We start from the raw sequence: 17,687 nt of genomic DNA on the forward strand, positions 1-17,687 counted from the left end.
ATAATACAAACTACTAACCCAACTGCGATATTTTATTCTGCAAATTATCAAAACTGTTATTAAATAACAATGTTGGTGACTATCCCCCTGAAACCACACGGCTGGTGTTTTGATTCCAGTCTCTTATTTCCTTAGCTCCCATTTCCCACCATTTCATGGCACTGCAGTCAGAGCCGCTGTTTATTCCGCGGGAGGGATGTTTCCGATTTTTATTCGGCTCCAGTCTGGCCATTTTATTAACTCCTGATCCCAAGTCACATCGTAAACCCTCTGAAATCCAGGTCTCCGTGCCAGAACTCCATACTTTTGTGTAAGCTGGCATCTAATCTGATCGTGCCAAATGCAAGCGGACACCTGAGCCCTTGGGAGACGCCGTCAATTTGCTCCCGTGCCGCTGCCCGCCATTCCATCTCCCCTCCAAACCACTACGGACGTCATTTTCCCGTTCAAGTCTGACGCCCGCAATCTGCCCTCGGTCTCTCAATTCCGCACATCCACGCTGTTTCCCTACAATAGAGACTTTTCCACGCCTTTTCCAAGACCTCCACGCAAAAGAGCTTTTCCTCCTTCGCCAGTCTGCTGTCTCAGCTCCCACCAATTTTCTCAATTTGACAAATACCATTGTAAATCACTTCTCACCCACATGCGGGCATTGTGCTGCAGTGCCGTCACCCCTCCTCTGCTACACTTAATGCCCAAGACTAATAAATAAGTGACCCAAACTAGAAGAAAATAAAAATAAAAAATGCTGCCATTGGCATTATAAATAAATTAAGCGTGTATGCGTGCGAGCAGGAGTCAGTTTAATTGCAAATGCTTTGGGAATTGCCAAGAGATGGTGAAGCAAATTAAATTCATAACACTTGGCAGAAATCAGACAGGTTTGTTTATTAAACAGAACAGGTAGTCAATAAAAAGCCACTGAAATGCAAAGTATTTCCAGGATAATTTACAGGAATTCCCAGAACGAAGTATTACTTTCAATTACTTCTTCCCTCTGATTTACATAGCCAAGTTCGGTTACGCTCACACATTTCACTTCCAGAGGGTCAGACTCTGATTTCATCCAGCTTTATTGCTGCTCTGCAAGTTTCACCATCAAACAGGAATTTTACCACGTTCTCTGCCAAAGTGCAGCTGAGACCCCAGAACAGCGTTTGCGAGCTCCCATTTCCTCCCTTTTCAGCCCATTATTAAAACCAAAGGCAGGTGTTATCTTCGCCTTCTACAAAGCAAAACTAAGGAAACGTACGGACGATGCACACGAGGTACGCGCAAGGTGAAGCGAAAGGTGGTTTTCAGCTTAGCCTCGATCCACCGTTGTTTAAAAACGTTTAATGCGTTACAGGAACGCTCCCGTCTCACAGCGTTCAAACCGTTAACGGGTTCCCTGCATGGAATCCTCGGTGCAAAACCCCATCCAAGAGGTAACATGAGGTAACAGAACTAAAGCAATTTACTCGGTTACTTGGACATCTACTTGGTTCCATACAAATCACACTTTAATCCCTTGCATTTCACATATTCAGATTGCCACCTTGTGGAAGCTCATTTTTAAAGAGCGAAAGCGCTGAACAACACGTCTAAACCTAAACACGCGGGCTTTCTTCTCTCGTGTTTTTCTATTACCAGTCTCCTATCAGCACACAAGTTACTGCGCAGAATGAATTCATTTCACCGTTTACTTTTAGCAAAACGGCACTTGCCTCAGCAGTGCTTTGATCTGAAAAACTAGTAACAACAGCTTCCAACAATAAAAGAAGTCTCTAGAACTATATACTAGAACTAATGACATTTTCTTAAATTAAGAACTAATGACACATTTTCATAAATTAACTTTGTATGGCATTAGAAACAGCAATAGTATGCTGCTGTAGCTTCTGCAATCAAACATATTTGCTGCCGAGGGAACAAAAAGTATTTTCCGGATCCCAAAAGCAACAGCACACACACTCAAATCTAATGCAGCAGCAGTGGTGTAAGGGATGACGCCGCCACACCTAATCCCAGCAACACTTCAGGGTCAACACGAAAGGGAGAAGCCACACTTGTTCTGAATCTCAGCAGCAAGACAGATTATTTCTTCGCTGCGCTCCGTTAGACGTTAGAAAATTCATGAACACCAGCGAGCGTCTTCCCCACACACATCCCTCTCCATTTACAGCATTACTGCTGTGCCTATACTGACTCTTAAGTATTTCGCTTGCTAAACTACGCTGTCTCATATATTTTCTCATCAAGATACTCCAAAAGATCAGCAGTACACAGTAGTTTCTCCCCCCGTAACTTTCAAGTGCTCTGTCACTGATGAAGGCCAACGTTGGTTAAGATAAAGGACACCGTACGCATGTACCTCATTCCCTGAGCAAACTGTTCAATTAAAAGGAAAAAAAAAAAAAAGAGAATGAGAAGTATGCCAGCAAAATGATGGCAGTACAAGTCAGACTGCTTTATGTGTGAATTTCTACCTATGGAGGACACAGGATTCGTATCCTCCAAAGGGTAAGTTAGGTATCACAGAGCACGAAGAAGCACCAGTGATTCATAACTGTACCACCCATTTCCGACGATGATTACAAACTATTATCTTCCTATTTGAATACAGCCATTCATGTCTTGACTTTTTTGTCCTTGCTCAGCCCTGCACTACTATCAGGAAAGAGGAGAGAAAAAAGCTGCCTAGACACGCTCAGTAAAGACGTTTCTTGGTCATTCCCTCAATTACACACAACCCCACAGAAAACATGCAAAAGTTAGACATCAAGGCGTATCTCTGCTGTTCCTCCACACAGAAGCGTCACCTCCATAACAGAATAAATCTCACGCTTTCTTGCATGCTTCAGAGTACGTAGTTTGTATGGATTTGTATGTTCAAAAAACGGGCAGACGTGGCACTTCGGGACATGGTTTAGTCTAGTCTACCCTTGATTGGCTTAGAGTAGACTTGGTAATGTTAGGTTAATGGTTGGACTGGATGATCTTAAAGGTCTTTTCCAACCTAAACAATTCTATGATTCTATGATTTATGGATGAGAATCACATCTACGCACGCATACCAAGGTTCAACTTACCCAATTTTTTTTTTGGCTGAAGTTAACAATTTAATGGATTGGAGGAGAAGGAATGACATTCTGGACTCAAAAATACTAAGCAGTTTCAATACTTCTTCTTTGTTAAGACCAGTAGCGGAATCACTAGGTGACATATTCTCAGCACTACTTTTATCCTTGCTTGTCTACAAGAAGAGAAAAAACAAGAACCATTTCACTGAACGCACTTCAGCTACGTCAGACAACCACGCTTGCAGGTTAGCTTACTCCTTACAGGAGTGGCACCAAGACCACAATTGCTGCGACGCCCGGTTTACGAGGCTTCAGTAATTAGCTCATGTCCACACTGTACACAAGTTATGCTGACTGCCTATGTTGCACATTTATATAAATATAGTAACTTTTAATTATTAAAAAAATATCAGGAAAATACGGACTCAACTACTCAATCTGTCGCTCAAATTGTCAGCAAGGGATGAATGTATATATTGCAAGTAATTATTTATTTAGGCATCAAAAACCTATTAACACTAGCTACAGATAAACTTCCACACTTTAAATATTGAAATATTTAATATACTATATACAGAGAATTCCCATTTATATTGTACATGCATTCTTAAGTTCTTAAAGGCAGCTGTTAAGGGATAATAGAGAGTTGCACAGACCCCCATTCACTTAGTCAGCCTACATCCATACATGAGCATGTTTTAATCCATCTCTGGATGAAAGGTTTGTTCTAAATTTTTTTTTTAAATCCACTTTCACTTAACAGCCAGAAGTGAACCGCAACAGGTTCAAACCCTGTCCACACTATTTAAGCAACTAGCTCTACTGAAAAGTAACCAAGCAATATCTTAATTGCCAAACGAGCAGTTTTATGTCAATGCAAAAGATACAGCAGAGCAGATAACCAGACCACTTGACTTTTGTTTACCTGTTCGCTTTCTGCCACGAGCTCTTTTCTGATGAGCTGGAATGCACCCTTGGTTTTGGCCATTATATCTAGGGCCCCAAACAAAGTCTTTAATTTCCCAGCACTGCTGTTCTGACCTAAAAAACAAAACAACCCACGCAAAGGTAAAAATCAAGGACAGAAATGGCTTATGTTACGGATTGCACATTTTGTTCCATCTTCAAGAGTTCTTACAAGGAAACTGTACTGTCCTAATCAACTGAAAACCATTAAGATAAAAATGTCTCTTTTCTCTTGAAAAAGATTCTATTCTGTGAAGCAGATTACTCCTACTCTTGTATACGAAGTCATCTAAAAATGAAATTAAATAGGTAAAGGTAGTTTGGAAAGCTGTCGTAGTAAGAGAGAGCTAGACTTACTCGCCATCTGGAATTCTGCAAACGCCACTCTTTCCAGCTGCACACGGAGGAACTCACAGGGTGCATCCTTCAAGAGTTGGAAGAGTCGAACTGCTTTACTATAATGAAGATCAGCAAGTACACGGTGTTGTTTCCTTAAGTGTTCATCACCAACCTGCAAAGTAGGGTACATAGTAAATCCCAGACAATGTCTATGTTCATGAGGTAACCATTAGAAAAAAAAACCTGCTTGTGGACTACACGAGCTACCAACAATCATTCCCCAGCTCATTTCATAATGGTTCAGCTGAATGTCTGCACATTTCTAGAATACATCACCAGCCTGTCATCTTTGAAGCTACTGTAATTTCATAGCTAACAAATTCCCATCAAGTAGAACTAAGTTAATCATAAAGAATAATAATTTCAAAAAAAAAAATCAGAAAGCAACAAACAAGTCTACACTGAGGCTTTAATAAATCATATGCTAGTGTTCTAGCAGAAGGCTGCCTGCTTAAGTATCAGAAGTGTGTCTTGGAAGCAAAACCGAAGAAAATATTTGTCATCAATAGCTTCTGTTACGACAGCATGGAACTACTTAGAACAGACAGAACCATAAAGCTCAATCCACTCTATAAAGGACAGACTGCTCTTAAAAGTAACATTGTATTTCACAATGATTTGCAAATAAAGCACCGCACATTTCTTTGGTTAAATCATTTAAATAAATCTATCCCAACTCCAGGTAGAAGGATGAATATCAACCTCCCCGCACACTGGACATGTTAAGTGTGGAACCTATACAGAAAAAGAAAACAGTCTGTACTAGTACCTGGTTTCTCAGGCAGCTGTGGTACATGGAAGCGAGCCTGTGGTGGATGGTTGCAGCCCGGTACTGGCAGAGCGGCTGTCGTGCAGACACTGTATCAACATCACAGTACTTCAAGGACTTCATCATGGCTTCACTGACTTCCTTCTCTATCTACAAGAAAAAACAAGAAGATGTTGTGTGATTACTTTGAAACTAGAACACCACTGTGTGCAAGTGTAAGGGTCAAATCTCGATTTGTGGCACTATCTTTTCATTAAGCAAAACCTTAAAAATGCAAGTGACTAAACATTTTATGGTTTGCAAGAACTACTTCACAAAAGTTCTTCAATCTAATAAAGGTTTACAAGTTATTCCAATACCAGTTTTGCTCACTGTGTATTTTTTTCAGGAAGACAATAGCTTATTTTACCACATGTTGTCAAAAATGCTCTCCATTACCTGTTCCTGAGCCTTCCGAGACAGTGGAGCATAATCCTGCTGTAGAGTTGCCATAGTGAAATATGTAGTAGACAGCTCCCAGTTCACAGAATCCCAAACAGCTGGATGCACATCTCTCTTACCTAGTGATCTTAATGCCTTCAGGTAGTAGTCAATAGCCTACAGATTATAAAAATAATACACGTACATGGTTACTGCTTCACTTGATCTCAAGGAAGCATTCAAAACAGTTTGTCTGAGCCTTCTTCAGTATTTTCCTTACACCCGTTTCGGTCATAACTTTAGTCCTGACCATGCACACATTGAGGTGCTGGAGCGTGTCCAGAGAAGGGCAACTGAGCTGGGGAAGGGTCTGGAGCACAGGGCTGGTGGGGAGCGGCTGAGGGAGCTGGGGGTGTTCAGCCTGGAGAAGAGGAGGCTGAGGGGAGACCTGATCGCTCTCTACAGCTGCCTGACAGGAGGGGGCAGGGAGGGGGTGTTGGGCTCTTCTCCCAAGTAACTACCGATAGGACAAGAGGAAATGGCCTCAAACTGCGCCAGGGGAGGTTTAGATTGGAAATTAGGAAAAATTTCTTCACGGAAGGGGTAGTCAAGCATTGGAACAGGCTGCCCAGAGAGGTGGTGGAGTCCCCATCCCTGGAAGTGCTCAAAAAACGGGCAGACGTGGCACTTGGGGACATGGTTTAGTCTACTCTACCCTTAATTGGTTTAGTGGTAGACTTGGTAATGTTAGGTTCATGGTTGGACTGGATGATCTTAAAGGTCTTTTCCAACCTAAACGATTCTATGATTCTGTCTCCCTTGTGTGTGATACTGCTGTCTGTTAAACATCAAGATCTGAATGTCACAGCACTTCATGTATCAGAGCAATGGAATCACACCTCAACAACAATACTGAAGCCTATACAGCGAGGATTAGGATACTAAGAAAGCAGGAGCGGTATCCCAAGTTATTACATCAAGACTTACAGATATTTACAAAGACATTTACAAATATTCTACACTAAAAGGCATATTAGGGTATGTGCCATTCTAAAAATAATACGATGTTACCTTATTATAATAAAGGGCCTCTTCTGGGGAAAACTCTCTTTTGAAGTCGCCTTCAGCTGCACAGTGCGCTTGGGCACAAATTCGCATCAGCCTTCCTGTATTGCACAGCAGAAGAGCAGCATTGGTTGCATCATTGATTGACTCAAAATTCTGAATTCCTTCTTCAAAGCAAGAGAAGCTTTTCTTCCAGAGTTGCTGCTCTGTCGTCGATACGTTTTTACTCACTAGGGTTAAGACACAAGGCTTACCATCTCATTCACATTCTTGAAAGATACTGAACAAACGTTTCCATTATGTTCTTTTTCTTGTAAACCACATTCTAGAATTTAGAAGACCCAATTCATGGAAAATACTCTTAAGAAAACCTCAAACATATGGAAGTCCTAATACCTAAAGTGCACTATTACACATACCACACTTTCAAAATTGTGATAACATGACACACAAAAAGCAGGGGAAATAACAGGACAGAGCACAGATCTCCCCCCCCCGCCCCCCAGTAATATTCAGGGTATTGCAGTTACTTCTATAAACTTACAGCATGAAACAAGTAAAAAGTGACTTTTACAGACAAGTGAAATTCAGTATTTGAGCTTAGACTTCGGCTAAATAGCAGTTCTGTAAAAACATGGAGATTATGAAAAAGTACAAAATTAAAAGTCCAAAAATCTTTCAAATATTAATTGGACAAAGGTCACAGAAAACAGACAGTATCTGGGAGACTGGAGCTGTTTACACTGAACCACCACCATTTAATTTGTTCTACTGTATATAACTCGTACCGGTAGACAAGACACTATTGGTTTTGCTTTCAAAAGCAAAATCCCACCAAACACCTAACCCTACAAGGAAGCTTAGGCAACCTCCATTTCCTCAAAAAAAACCCCACCGAAAGTAAACCAGAAGCAAAGCTTCCAAGGATTTATTTACCAAAAACTTCATAGGCTGACTTCACTGAAACTATTTGTACACTTAAATTAAGCTTACACTTGTTCACACTGTGCTAAACCAAACACATCATGAATGCAACACACCCTCCCTTTTATAACAGAGCTGGTTTAAGGTTTCCATCATGTGTTTTGAGGCCATTCTACACACTTTAAAAGAACTTCTCCAAAGCTATAGATTCCATTATTCAGTTTAGGCTCAATTAAGTACAGTGTGCAAGCCACAGTAATCTACTGTGGACAAATACTTACAATGGACATTAAAGTTACGTAACATCAATTACAGAAAAGTATTTACTATGAAGTTCTTTAAATGTCTTCTTTATAATCAGAAATACTCAAGATTTCTCCCACTGTTAGTGAACATGATCATTGTTGTAGCTCTGTGATATAGTAAGAAGTGGAAGAAAAAAATAAAAATACTTGCCCACTCGCTCAGTCTGCACTGCAGCAGCCTGGTTCATGTAAAACACTCCGATCTCGTTCCTGATATTGCCCATCCTCTTTAGGACCTGTATACGCTGCTCTGGATTTTGGTTTTTTAAATTACTGAAAAGTAAAATTTCATAAGCTGCTTCATAACATTTACAGCTGACAGAAAGCTGGCATTCCAAGTCTGTAGACAAGTCAGTAGCCCAGGCAAACACTAGAAAACAAAAAACGCAAAGCCCGCACGTCAAACAGTATTTCCAAACAAACTTAAATCTGTGACGGTCATCATTCTGGGTGCTCTCCTCTAGACTAAGTATGAGAACCATGTCAGAATGATCCTGCAATTTCTACAGATAAGCACAATTTACCCATTACTTAAACAATTACTGTCTTTAGTTATTTTACAGCTTCAGGCATGTCATACAATATCTTGGCAACCTCCTTATGTATGACGGGCACGATAAGCTTTCCCTGAAGAAAACAGAACTGAATGGTAATAAACCTTCCTCCAGAAATGATACTAGTGCCTGGTTTTGAGGAAGCACAATGAAATTACTTATGTCTGTCATTTAACTGAATTACAGCAGTTTTATCAGTATCATACCTTGGCACCTGGATTCTCTATGAAGACTGTGTAGTATTTCCTGATCTTCTTTTGTCTGGTAATTATATTCTTCAAGATATGCTGCTCTGTTGTTCGCATTCTGAGCGAGCATCAATTGGATATCTCCACAAAGGGTTAAACACTGACAAAGAAATACTAATACTTCGGGAAGCATGCTGGCGCAGAGGCAACAGTAGGTATCTATTAGAAAAAAAAATCCCATGGATGAGGGAGGGGAAGACAAGAATTAAACATCAAAAGGTTTGACACAGACTGACAATGTAATTGGTTTTTATGTTACCTGTCACTTATTCTCTGTACGCAGACAAGAGATGTCCTCCTAAGAAGAACTACCCTATTTTAAAGTCGTAGTTTCTCTACACAGCTAACGGTTTCAAAAGAGCAACGATACTGTTCAAGATGAGCAGTGACTCTGGTAATTACAAATGCTAATCTCAGATTTGACTGAAGGAAAACTGACTTCCTACAGATTAACTCAAGTGAGATATCGCCTGAAAAATTAATTTCCAAAAGGTACAGTTTAAACTTGATTCTCAAGTCGTTAAAGGACTGGAAGCCAAAGAATGCTCTGAGTTACTGAAAAGCATATTGATGCTTTGTGTTAAGATCAAGCTTGCTTTCTTTATAAGCCTCCCCTCACCCCAACCCTACAAATACGGAAGCAAAACAGCAGTACTACAGTACTAAGCTAATGTCATTTTCCGATTAGATATTAGTGTAGTAAGAGTCTAAACAGCCTGATTCTGCTTCCTTTATTTTCTGCAGTAATACCTGAAGATGTATTTCATTTTAGAGGAGTATCCAATTCACCTGATGAACAAGTTTGGTATTTCTGAGAGTCAGGAATATTTTTAAATGAAATGGGAACCATCAGCACTTCCAGGGAAAAAAACATCTGCTTGCAGCAATAGAATACTATCTTGGTCTTGGCACCAGGACCAACTCTCCCGACTTCAAGCGCTCTGAAGCTCCCAATCTGCACTTTTAAGTTTCCCAACCTGTCAAAATGGGAGCACCTTTCTACCAAACAGGGACAAGAGTTATTCTTACTACAGATTTCCCTCCTGAATAATGAGCTGGACACAGTTTAACTAAACACACGGTCGTCAGACTTGTCACTGCACGCCACTAGGATAAATCACGCACAAGAGAAGTATTTGATATCGTGAGAGGTAGATACAGGCAATGGTACGGATGACAAATACATTCTAGCAACTTACCATGGCACTGTAAAGCCAGCTTGATGTATCGTAATGCTCTCCCGTATTTCTGTAGAATCATAGCAGCATCAGACAGGACATAGTACGCCTTCGATGATTTCAGAATGAGCTGGAGTTTCATTTTATATTGCCACGATCCAGGAATCATTCCTGACTGACTGGAATGCTTACCCTTCTGAAATGAGCCCACTGTAACACAAACAGCACCTCATCAGTAAATCTCATCTCCATAACATATGCCAGAGGTTGGACATAACTTCATCAGCATACAGACAGAATGTAAATTGCCTTATTACAGCTCTGTACAAGTAGAGTTATGCCAACTTGTCTGCCACTACATTTTTCATCTGCAAAATGGACCCAATGCTTGGAACTTTTCCACGTACTCCGCCTGATAGGGGGATGCTCGAATACAGTGAGCACAGCGACAATGCAGCTGACCCCTCGTACTTTAACCAGCTTTTCAAATACGGGTGCTGCGGCCAAGACTATTCCCTTAGGTAGCAGTAGAAAAGAATGGCAAAGCCACAGGCACAATTTGTTATGTTCTCCACCAAGTCCTCAGGATACATGCTCTGTTTCTGTGTGAACAGTCTCAAAGTGAGAAAGCCTCCATTTGTGGGTTCAGCCTCTAGCACAGAAGAACTAAATAACCTGGTCCTTCCCGCAAGGAAAACTGACGTCTTTCTCACACTAGTTTCAAGACATCCTCAGCATCAGATTATGAAGGTTCCTTCTTCGATGCTGCCGTGGTTATGGAACCAGAAAGAACAGGCCACTGACTTTAGGCGTACCAAAGGACAGAATTTTGTTCTGACGTTATTTGCACACAGAAGTGAGTCTCTTGCTTACAGGTGGACCTACAAGGCCTGACTTGCAAGCCCCACTATCTTCAGTAAGTTCTAGAAGAACTACAGGTTTATGTTAGGACAAAGACAAATCTAATACACTAACACCTCATGCACTTGAAGACACAGAACACACATACACTGTATCTATATACTGTTCAGAAGTAGTTCTCTTCAAGAATTAAGAACACTTATCCTTCCTATATGTATGTAAACATATACATGTAGCAGAGAAACTACGTAAGCTGCATCACAGAAAACAAACCAACCCACATACCAGAGAAGCAAAAGTTTCTCCCTTCTGTTTGATCTATTTTTCGCTAGGCTGAATTCAATCCTTAGGACCTAAACAAGCAGCACCATTGCTACTTCAGGGAAGAACTCCAGAACAGCTCCAGAAATCAACTAAAATATTTTTTTTCTGATCTGTGCAATATTTATCTCCCACATTCCCCCCAGGAAACACTTGTTTCTAAACAGGAAAAGTTAACATGCGGACATTCTCCTTGCCAGCTGGCAAGCAGCTGCAATGTGCCATCAGTTCCAAATCGTGAAGGCAGAAGACAAGAGCCTGCCTGCAGGAGAGCTGAAACAAGCACTGTTCTTGCTGAGCTGACCCAGGTAAAATTTCTCAGTAGGTCCTGGTAACAATTAGTCTCACAGTCCATATTAACAATACCGTGCAGAATTTATGCAAGTTCAACACGGTGTAGCTTTCTGATGGAGGTGTTAAGTTCTGTGGTCACATATCTGATAAAAACTAAGAAAGTATGCATACATCTCCAGGTCACTGACATTCAAGAGACAATCACAAAATTGCACGAGAAACATGACAACACATAAATAACTCAAAACTGAACTTGCTTATTATTTAGAGATTTTCAAAGGGGGAAGGAAGGAAAAACGAAAGAATAAAGAACTGTAAAAATACTCAAGACTTACATTTCTTTCTGGGTTATTATGCTTATAGGGCTTCCCACCCTACAGAGAACTCTACTACTTTCAGATGAAGAGTCTCTCCTACACCCTTTTATGGCACCCCAGAGAAAAATAAAAAAGAGACAGACTATAGTCTGAAATTTCTGGAGTTTGAGTACTTAAGCAAACAAAACATCTTTTATTTACGGCTTCCCTCCACAACTGTAGAGGTACAAGAAAAAAACCAAAATCCTAGTTAACATTTTATATGCACTTCAGCAGCAAGCATCATGTAGGAAAAAAACCTGCCAGGAGCAAGCAGTTCTTCCACAACACTTCCAAGTCATACAAAAAGAATGAAGACTGTTTTAAAATCAACCCACACAACTTACAGTGCTCCACATACCAAACCCCAAAATACTAAGCCCTTATGGAAGTCATCTGCAAGCCACATCTAAATAAGGTCCAGTAAAATTGTGTGTTTACTAATAAAAGATACTTTGATATGCAAAATATCCCAAATGAGCTATTCTTTTCATATTTAAAAAGGGACAGACTGTTCTCCAATTTTCTGTATGCTACTTTTGCTTATGCAATAGCGTAATTAGTGACTTATAAGTACACTATTTTGACAATCAAAATAAAGTAGCGGTTTGTGCTGGCACTGCAAAGGCCTTATTTGCACAACAATACAACTTACTTTTGTCTAGAAATAACGCCATCTGTTTTTCCAGACACTCGGGACCACCACTGGTGGATTCATCTTCATATTTCAGTGGGATTGGTGTGCTGGGGTCAGCTGCAGGAAGGTCACCCTCTTTTTTAACACTGCTGTCAACAGACTTCAAGCCCTGCAAGAAGAAGAAATCATTTAATTCACCTTGAAAGCAATATTTAGCAATTACAGAATACATCAAGAATTGGGTACTAGGTGAAACATCATTAGAAAGCTGATGGTAAACTCACCTCCAGGACATAGTTGAGCACCAGCCTGCAGCGCTCCTCAGTGCCATGGCAGACAGGAAACGCACAGCTAGGCTTCGTTGGGGGGCAGCAGGGAAGGACGAAGAAGAGAATAAAAGTTCAACACATGAAATGTCAAAATTACTGGCTAGAAGACGCAAATGAGAGATAGCATTAGGGAACACCTGAACTCCACGCTATAAATTGTCACAGTATTTCTTTCCTTTATCTCAGTGAGTGATTCGTATCCCTGGTCATCTACACTTGGTCTCTCCTGGTAAGGCCAAAGACAATGCAAAGAGGAGAAGAGATGAGATGACTCTATTCTGTAACAGTAATTACAAAAGCATCCACAGATGGTCTGCGATGCAGACCCAGGAACACAAGCAGATTCAATACTATACAGAAATAATTTCTTCAGCCTATACATCAAAGTTGCACTTTCGTCACCTTTGAGCAACTCAGCGCCTTGGGGGTTTTGCGGGGGGGAGCGTGTGTTGTGTTTTTGGTTTCTTCTGGGGTAGAGTCGAAGGGGGAGACAAAAGGGGAAATTGACTGCTTCTGCATCTGTACAAGCTGTTGTATTTTTAGCTGATGGACCCTGAAGTGTTAGAAATTAAGACAGCAATCAGAGTCACAATTTTTTTTAGGATATCTTGCTCTTTGCTACTTGGCACAGACATTAGGAAAAAGGTTTAGCTTTTGACCAATGAGAGTAATTTCATAATCATATCCCTATATAGGTACGACAAGTAAAACATCAGAAGAAAAGTAAAATGCTATGAACAGTTTCTTCACTGATCTTCCCAGTTTCTCGTATTCCTCTATGTTGTTTTTGTTTCAATAACAACGCACAGAAAGTGCGGCGAAGGTAGCACTTCTGCTGATTTGTTGGTGAAGCACATGTATGCCAATGAAGTTTCAGGAATACTGTGCTTATGCACCCAGTTGTCCCCTTAAACGCAACATATGCACATGTGCAAGTAAAGCTTCATGTCTTTTTAAAAATTAACTATAACCAAAGTGTCAAGGAAATAAAATTGCTGCATTCTGACCAGCTACCTTGGAAAGACAAATCAAAGAGGGAAAATCGAAGACTAACTCTGTGGATAATGAAGTAGCTGATGCTCCACAAAGAAAAGATACTAAGATAACCTAGGTATCCACAGAAACTTGTGGTCATCTAGAGCTCTTACATAGGGCCACAGTTGGCAGTATTTTCTCTGCTGCCGTGACACGAATAATTTTTTCTGTAGCCAGCTATGCAGAATCATGCCACAAAGGACATGGGCAAGATGGTAGGGGAAAATCTATGTTAAACCTGCTACACTGTAAAACTCACAGACCTCAAATTTTATGAGGAGTTCATGAAAAGTTTCTTCCCCCGCTGCCTCATGCTTCAGTTAGCCTGAAGACAAAACTAACAGATAACTGAATTGCAACAACAAACCTTGCTACATAAACTGAATCTTTCAAGAAAACCCTTAAAAAAAAAATCCCCAACCTCACTTACACGTATTCGATGAACAGACTTGTATTTTTCTGGTACTGATAACTCTCCAACAGATTTGATTATAGCCACTGCTTTATTGTCATCTGGTGGATCAGAGCTGTTACTGTAAGAACCGTTTTCATCACTGTCTGGCATTTCTTCCTCTTCCTCGCTATAACTTTCATCAGAATTTCCATTTATAGGGAAGTCTGCACTGTCTTCTTTTTTAGGTTCATCCAACTGAAAAAGCTCTGATAACATGTAGTTTGCTGAAGCAATAATCTTTTCACATAAGAGAAAAAAAAAATCAGTGATTTAAGTTAAATTTTTCTTTTGAGAGCCAATATCAATACAATTTGTCTTAGAATAAGGAATAAACTGTACATGCAAGTAGGTATTTGATAAGCTGTAAATACAGCCTATAAACACACACACTGTATGACCGTATTTTTGAGCACTGAATTTTATGTATATTTAAGAAGCAAATGGCTGGAGACAGAATCTTACCAATTACCCATACAGGTGCATGCAGCTCCCGCAAACAAGATTGCTCACACTTGGTTTTAACCCCCAGCTTACAAGGTCTTCACCTCTTGTTTTGCAAGTGAGGGTATAAAGGTAAAAACTGGGAACACAGGCCACCACGGCCCAAAATTATTTTGGTTGTTTTTCTTAAAAGAAAAATAAACAAACATGGGCAGCTCTTGATCATCCTATTGACTTCTGAGTGCAATCCTAACAAACTCCTTGTTTAGTCACATCTTTTGAGTTTTACAGATTCTCTCAAACTGCAGCTATGCTGCATTCCAGAGAAGCTTTTCCCTTCTCCACTTTTGTTCTAATTCAGACAAGAAAGGTAAAATCTGCCACAAGAAAAAAACCCAGCAGCTATCATCTTAGTTGACAATGAGGAGGTAAGTACCCTTTCTCTTCTCTAGACTGCTGTTGCATGGAGAAAAGTGAGGAAGTAATGAAAGCTATGTTCTGCTGAGGCTAAGCATTCAGGGATCTGCATTTCATTCCTTCCTGCTTCTTCAGTTTATTCATCTATGTACGTTAACATTATACACTGCTGGAGTTTCAAAATACATTGATTAATGAGGAGATATCGGATACAAGTATTTAAAAGCTATCCTTTCGCAGCAGCAACATTCACAGTACTAAAAATTTAGAGCACAAAGAAATTAATTTCAACTTCTCAAAACCAAAAACACCACCAAAACTGATAACCCAACAAATATGAGATTCAAACTGAAACTCAAGAGGTCAAACAGGACACCAGGGCACAAACAGCATGTACCTGTAGAAGTAACTGTAGCTTGCTTTTTGTAGCGAGAAAGGAAATAAAACTGTACAATAAGCCAGGAGAAATCCAACACACACTGGTGATAGCCTAAAACAAGCACCATTCCCCCCTGCTTCAGTTTGGTTTTATGCAGAAGTAAAAAGCCTTGAGGCAAGATGTACCGAAGTTCAACCTCGTTTCTTGCCTAACTGCATGAGGCAGCCCGGTGCACGTTGCTCCGCAACCTCCCCTCCTTCCACGCAAAGGAGAAAGAACACGAACACCTGGAAGCCAACCTGGTCCAGCACCAGACCACGCTCCAGAACACTTCAACACTCGCATCCAAGACTAAGACAGCAAGATGAGAAATATGTATACACGCTATATAGATATATATGCTATATATATATATGCGCTTTTTTTCCTCTAAGAGCAGAAGTGCTTAGAGAAAAAGTTATTTTGGAACCATAAACACACCTAACAATTAAGCCAGTAACAACAATACAATAATAATCCTCACAATAAGTGTTACGCCCTTTTCTTTTTACCTCAGGTTTACTTGAAGACTGACCTCTTGCTCAGACAGCTCTCACACTCCTATCATGAGGAATTTTGACACTAAGATATTAGTTGGCTGTAAGAAGTTTGGATCAGATCTAAATACACACACATACATGCCTTAAAGTGACCCGCTTTTGGGCACCTGGTCCCTGAATTGGAATGAATAATTTTATACTAAGTGCTTCGGCCCCACCTTAAATTACTGACTCTTGTGTAGCTCCAGCATTATGCAAACACTAAGTAACAGCTTCCAGGCTTGAACTTGTGGATTTAGGCACCTTAAGAAGGATCTCATTGCCAAAAACTTGCATTTTTGCTTCATGCTCACACAGAGTGATTATGACAGGGCATACGTTCTAGAACACATTTTTCAGTGAAATCTCTTGTTTTCGAGATGCCTTTTTTCCCCCCAATGCCGAGTGAGCATCAAGTGAAGTCACTTAACTTCCCTGAAATTCACCTTGGGGATATCAACTCCTGCTTTTTACTTCCTGAACATTCTGAATATAAAAAAGTGTCAAGAGTAATTTCTAAAACACAGCATAGGGTAGCCGGGGAGAGGGAATTAAAAAAAACCCAATCAGTCACACAAAAAAAATTGCACCCATATTCCTTTCTTCAGCTTCCCAACATCCTCTCTACTTCTGACTGTTCAAAAAAGACATTATATTTAATGCCACTGAAGCCCTCTATTTAGGACAGCATGGTTACTTACAGTTCCTGGTTCTGGTAATAAAGGGCACGTTCTGGCTCCTGGTTCTGCTGGAGTCTAGCGAGACCGGACCAGAGTACGGTCCAGCAATTTCATACAAAGCAGAATCGAGATGCAAGCTCTCCACAGTAGCACTGCTATAGCACGTAAGCTATGTTAAGTGACTTCCCATCAGAACCGCAAGCTTTTGGCATTTGACATTTGTCTGAACTGCCAACCAAACATTTTACACTGGAGTATTTTTGGAGGGCTTTTTGCAGAGGTGTTAAAAAAGTATCCCAGAAAATTAGTTATTCTACCAGGCCGTTTTCTGAACCAATATATAACTGCAGAGAAGGCAAAGGAGGCCACCACTGTGCAGGAGTATGAATTCAATTAACCAGCTCAAATAAGCAGTCTCTCCTGCCCTACTAAAAAGTTACTTGAGGAGTTAAAAATCCCATCTAGGAAAGGGAAAAGTATTCAAGCCCGATCAAGTTTAGAAGAGAATAAAAACCAAATGGTAAAGAATGAGTATTACCTGTTCTAAAAGTTCACAGATCACAAGAGGCAAACAAGAGAAGGGTCTTACGCAAGCAAAAAAGATAATTTTCAAGAGCTTCTAGTGGGATTTTGACAGCTTTCCACAACTTTAGAATAAATCTACAAAACCCTGATTAATTTAGTTAATATATGCCATGTCTCCTCTTGTAATCCATTTTAAATACAATTCAGATTTTTCAGATCACATTTCTGGGATCAATTTTCTGTTGAAAACCGCTTAGATCTAGACTACTTACATGTAAATTAAGTTATGCTTTGGATTAGATTTCAGTTTCAGTATAGGTATTTCTTTTTGAATTTATTATGTGTTGCCTATAAATAATAAAAATGTTAAGTTACCATGTTAATGTACCATAGCCTGCATAAAGGAGCTCCTGCCCAACCGACTTCCAAGCCTCCTGCAGTATCCCAGTTTACTTTTTTGGTTAAATGCACTGATACTCCCCCTTATACC

At 40.2% G+C, this 17,687-nt stretch overlaps 1 protein-coding gene across 1 annotated transcript in view; it reads right to left on the reverse strand.

The window, feature by feature from the left end:
- The window catches only part of EDRF1 (erythroid differentiation regulatory factor 1), a 29,632-nt gene that overhangs the window by 843 nt on the left and 11,102 nt on the right, over positions 1–17,687 (reverse strand). The window contains exons 13-24 of the mRNA XM_075717927.1: positions 14,154–14,414; positions 12,644–12,715; positions 12,378–12,528; positions 9,912–10,100; positions 8,671–8,871; positions 8,062–8,280; positions 6,688–6,911; positions 5,635–5,793; positions 5,197–5,346; positions 4,386–4,539; positions 3,988–4,103; positions 3,072–3,235 (exon numbers count right to left, since the gene is read on the reverse strand). Of these exons, the coding sequence (XP_075574042.1) occupies positions 3,072–3,235; positions 3,988–4,103; positions 4,386–4,539; positions 5,197–5,346; positions 5,635–5,793; positions 6,688–6,911; positions 8,062–8,280; positions 8,671–8,871; positions 9,912–10,100; positions 12,378–12,528; positions 12,644–12,715; positions 14,154–14,414 (2,060 nt within the window). The remainder of the gene's footprint in view (positions 1–3,071; positions 3,236–3,987; positions 4,104–4,385; positions 4,540–5,196; positions 5,347–5,634; positions 5,794–6,687; positions 6,912–8,061; positions 8,281–8,670; positions 8,872–9,911; positions 10,101–12,377; positions 12,529–12,643; positions 12,716–14,153; positions 14,415–17,687) is intronic.

The sequence above is a fragment of the Pelecanus crispus genome, chromosome 10 (genome assembly GCF_030463565.1).
Source record: "Pelecanus crispus isolate bPelCri1 chromosome 10, bPelCri1.pri, whole genome shotgun sequence".
NCBI lineage: Eukaryota > Metazoa > Chordata > Aves > Pelecaniformes > Pelecanidae > Pelecanus > Pelecanus crispus.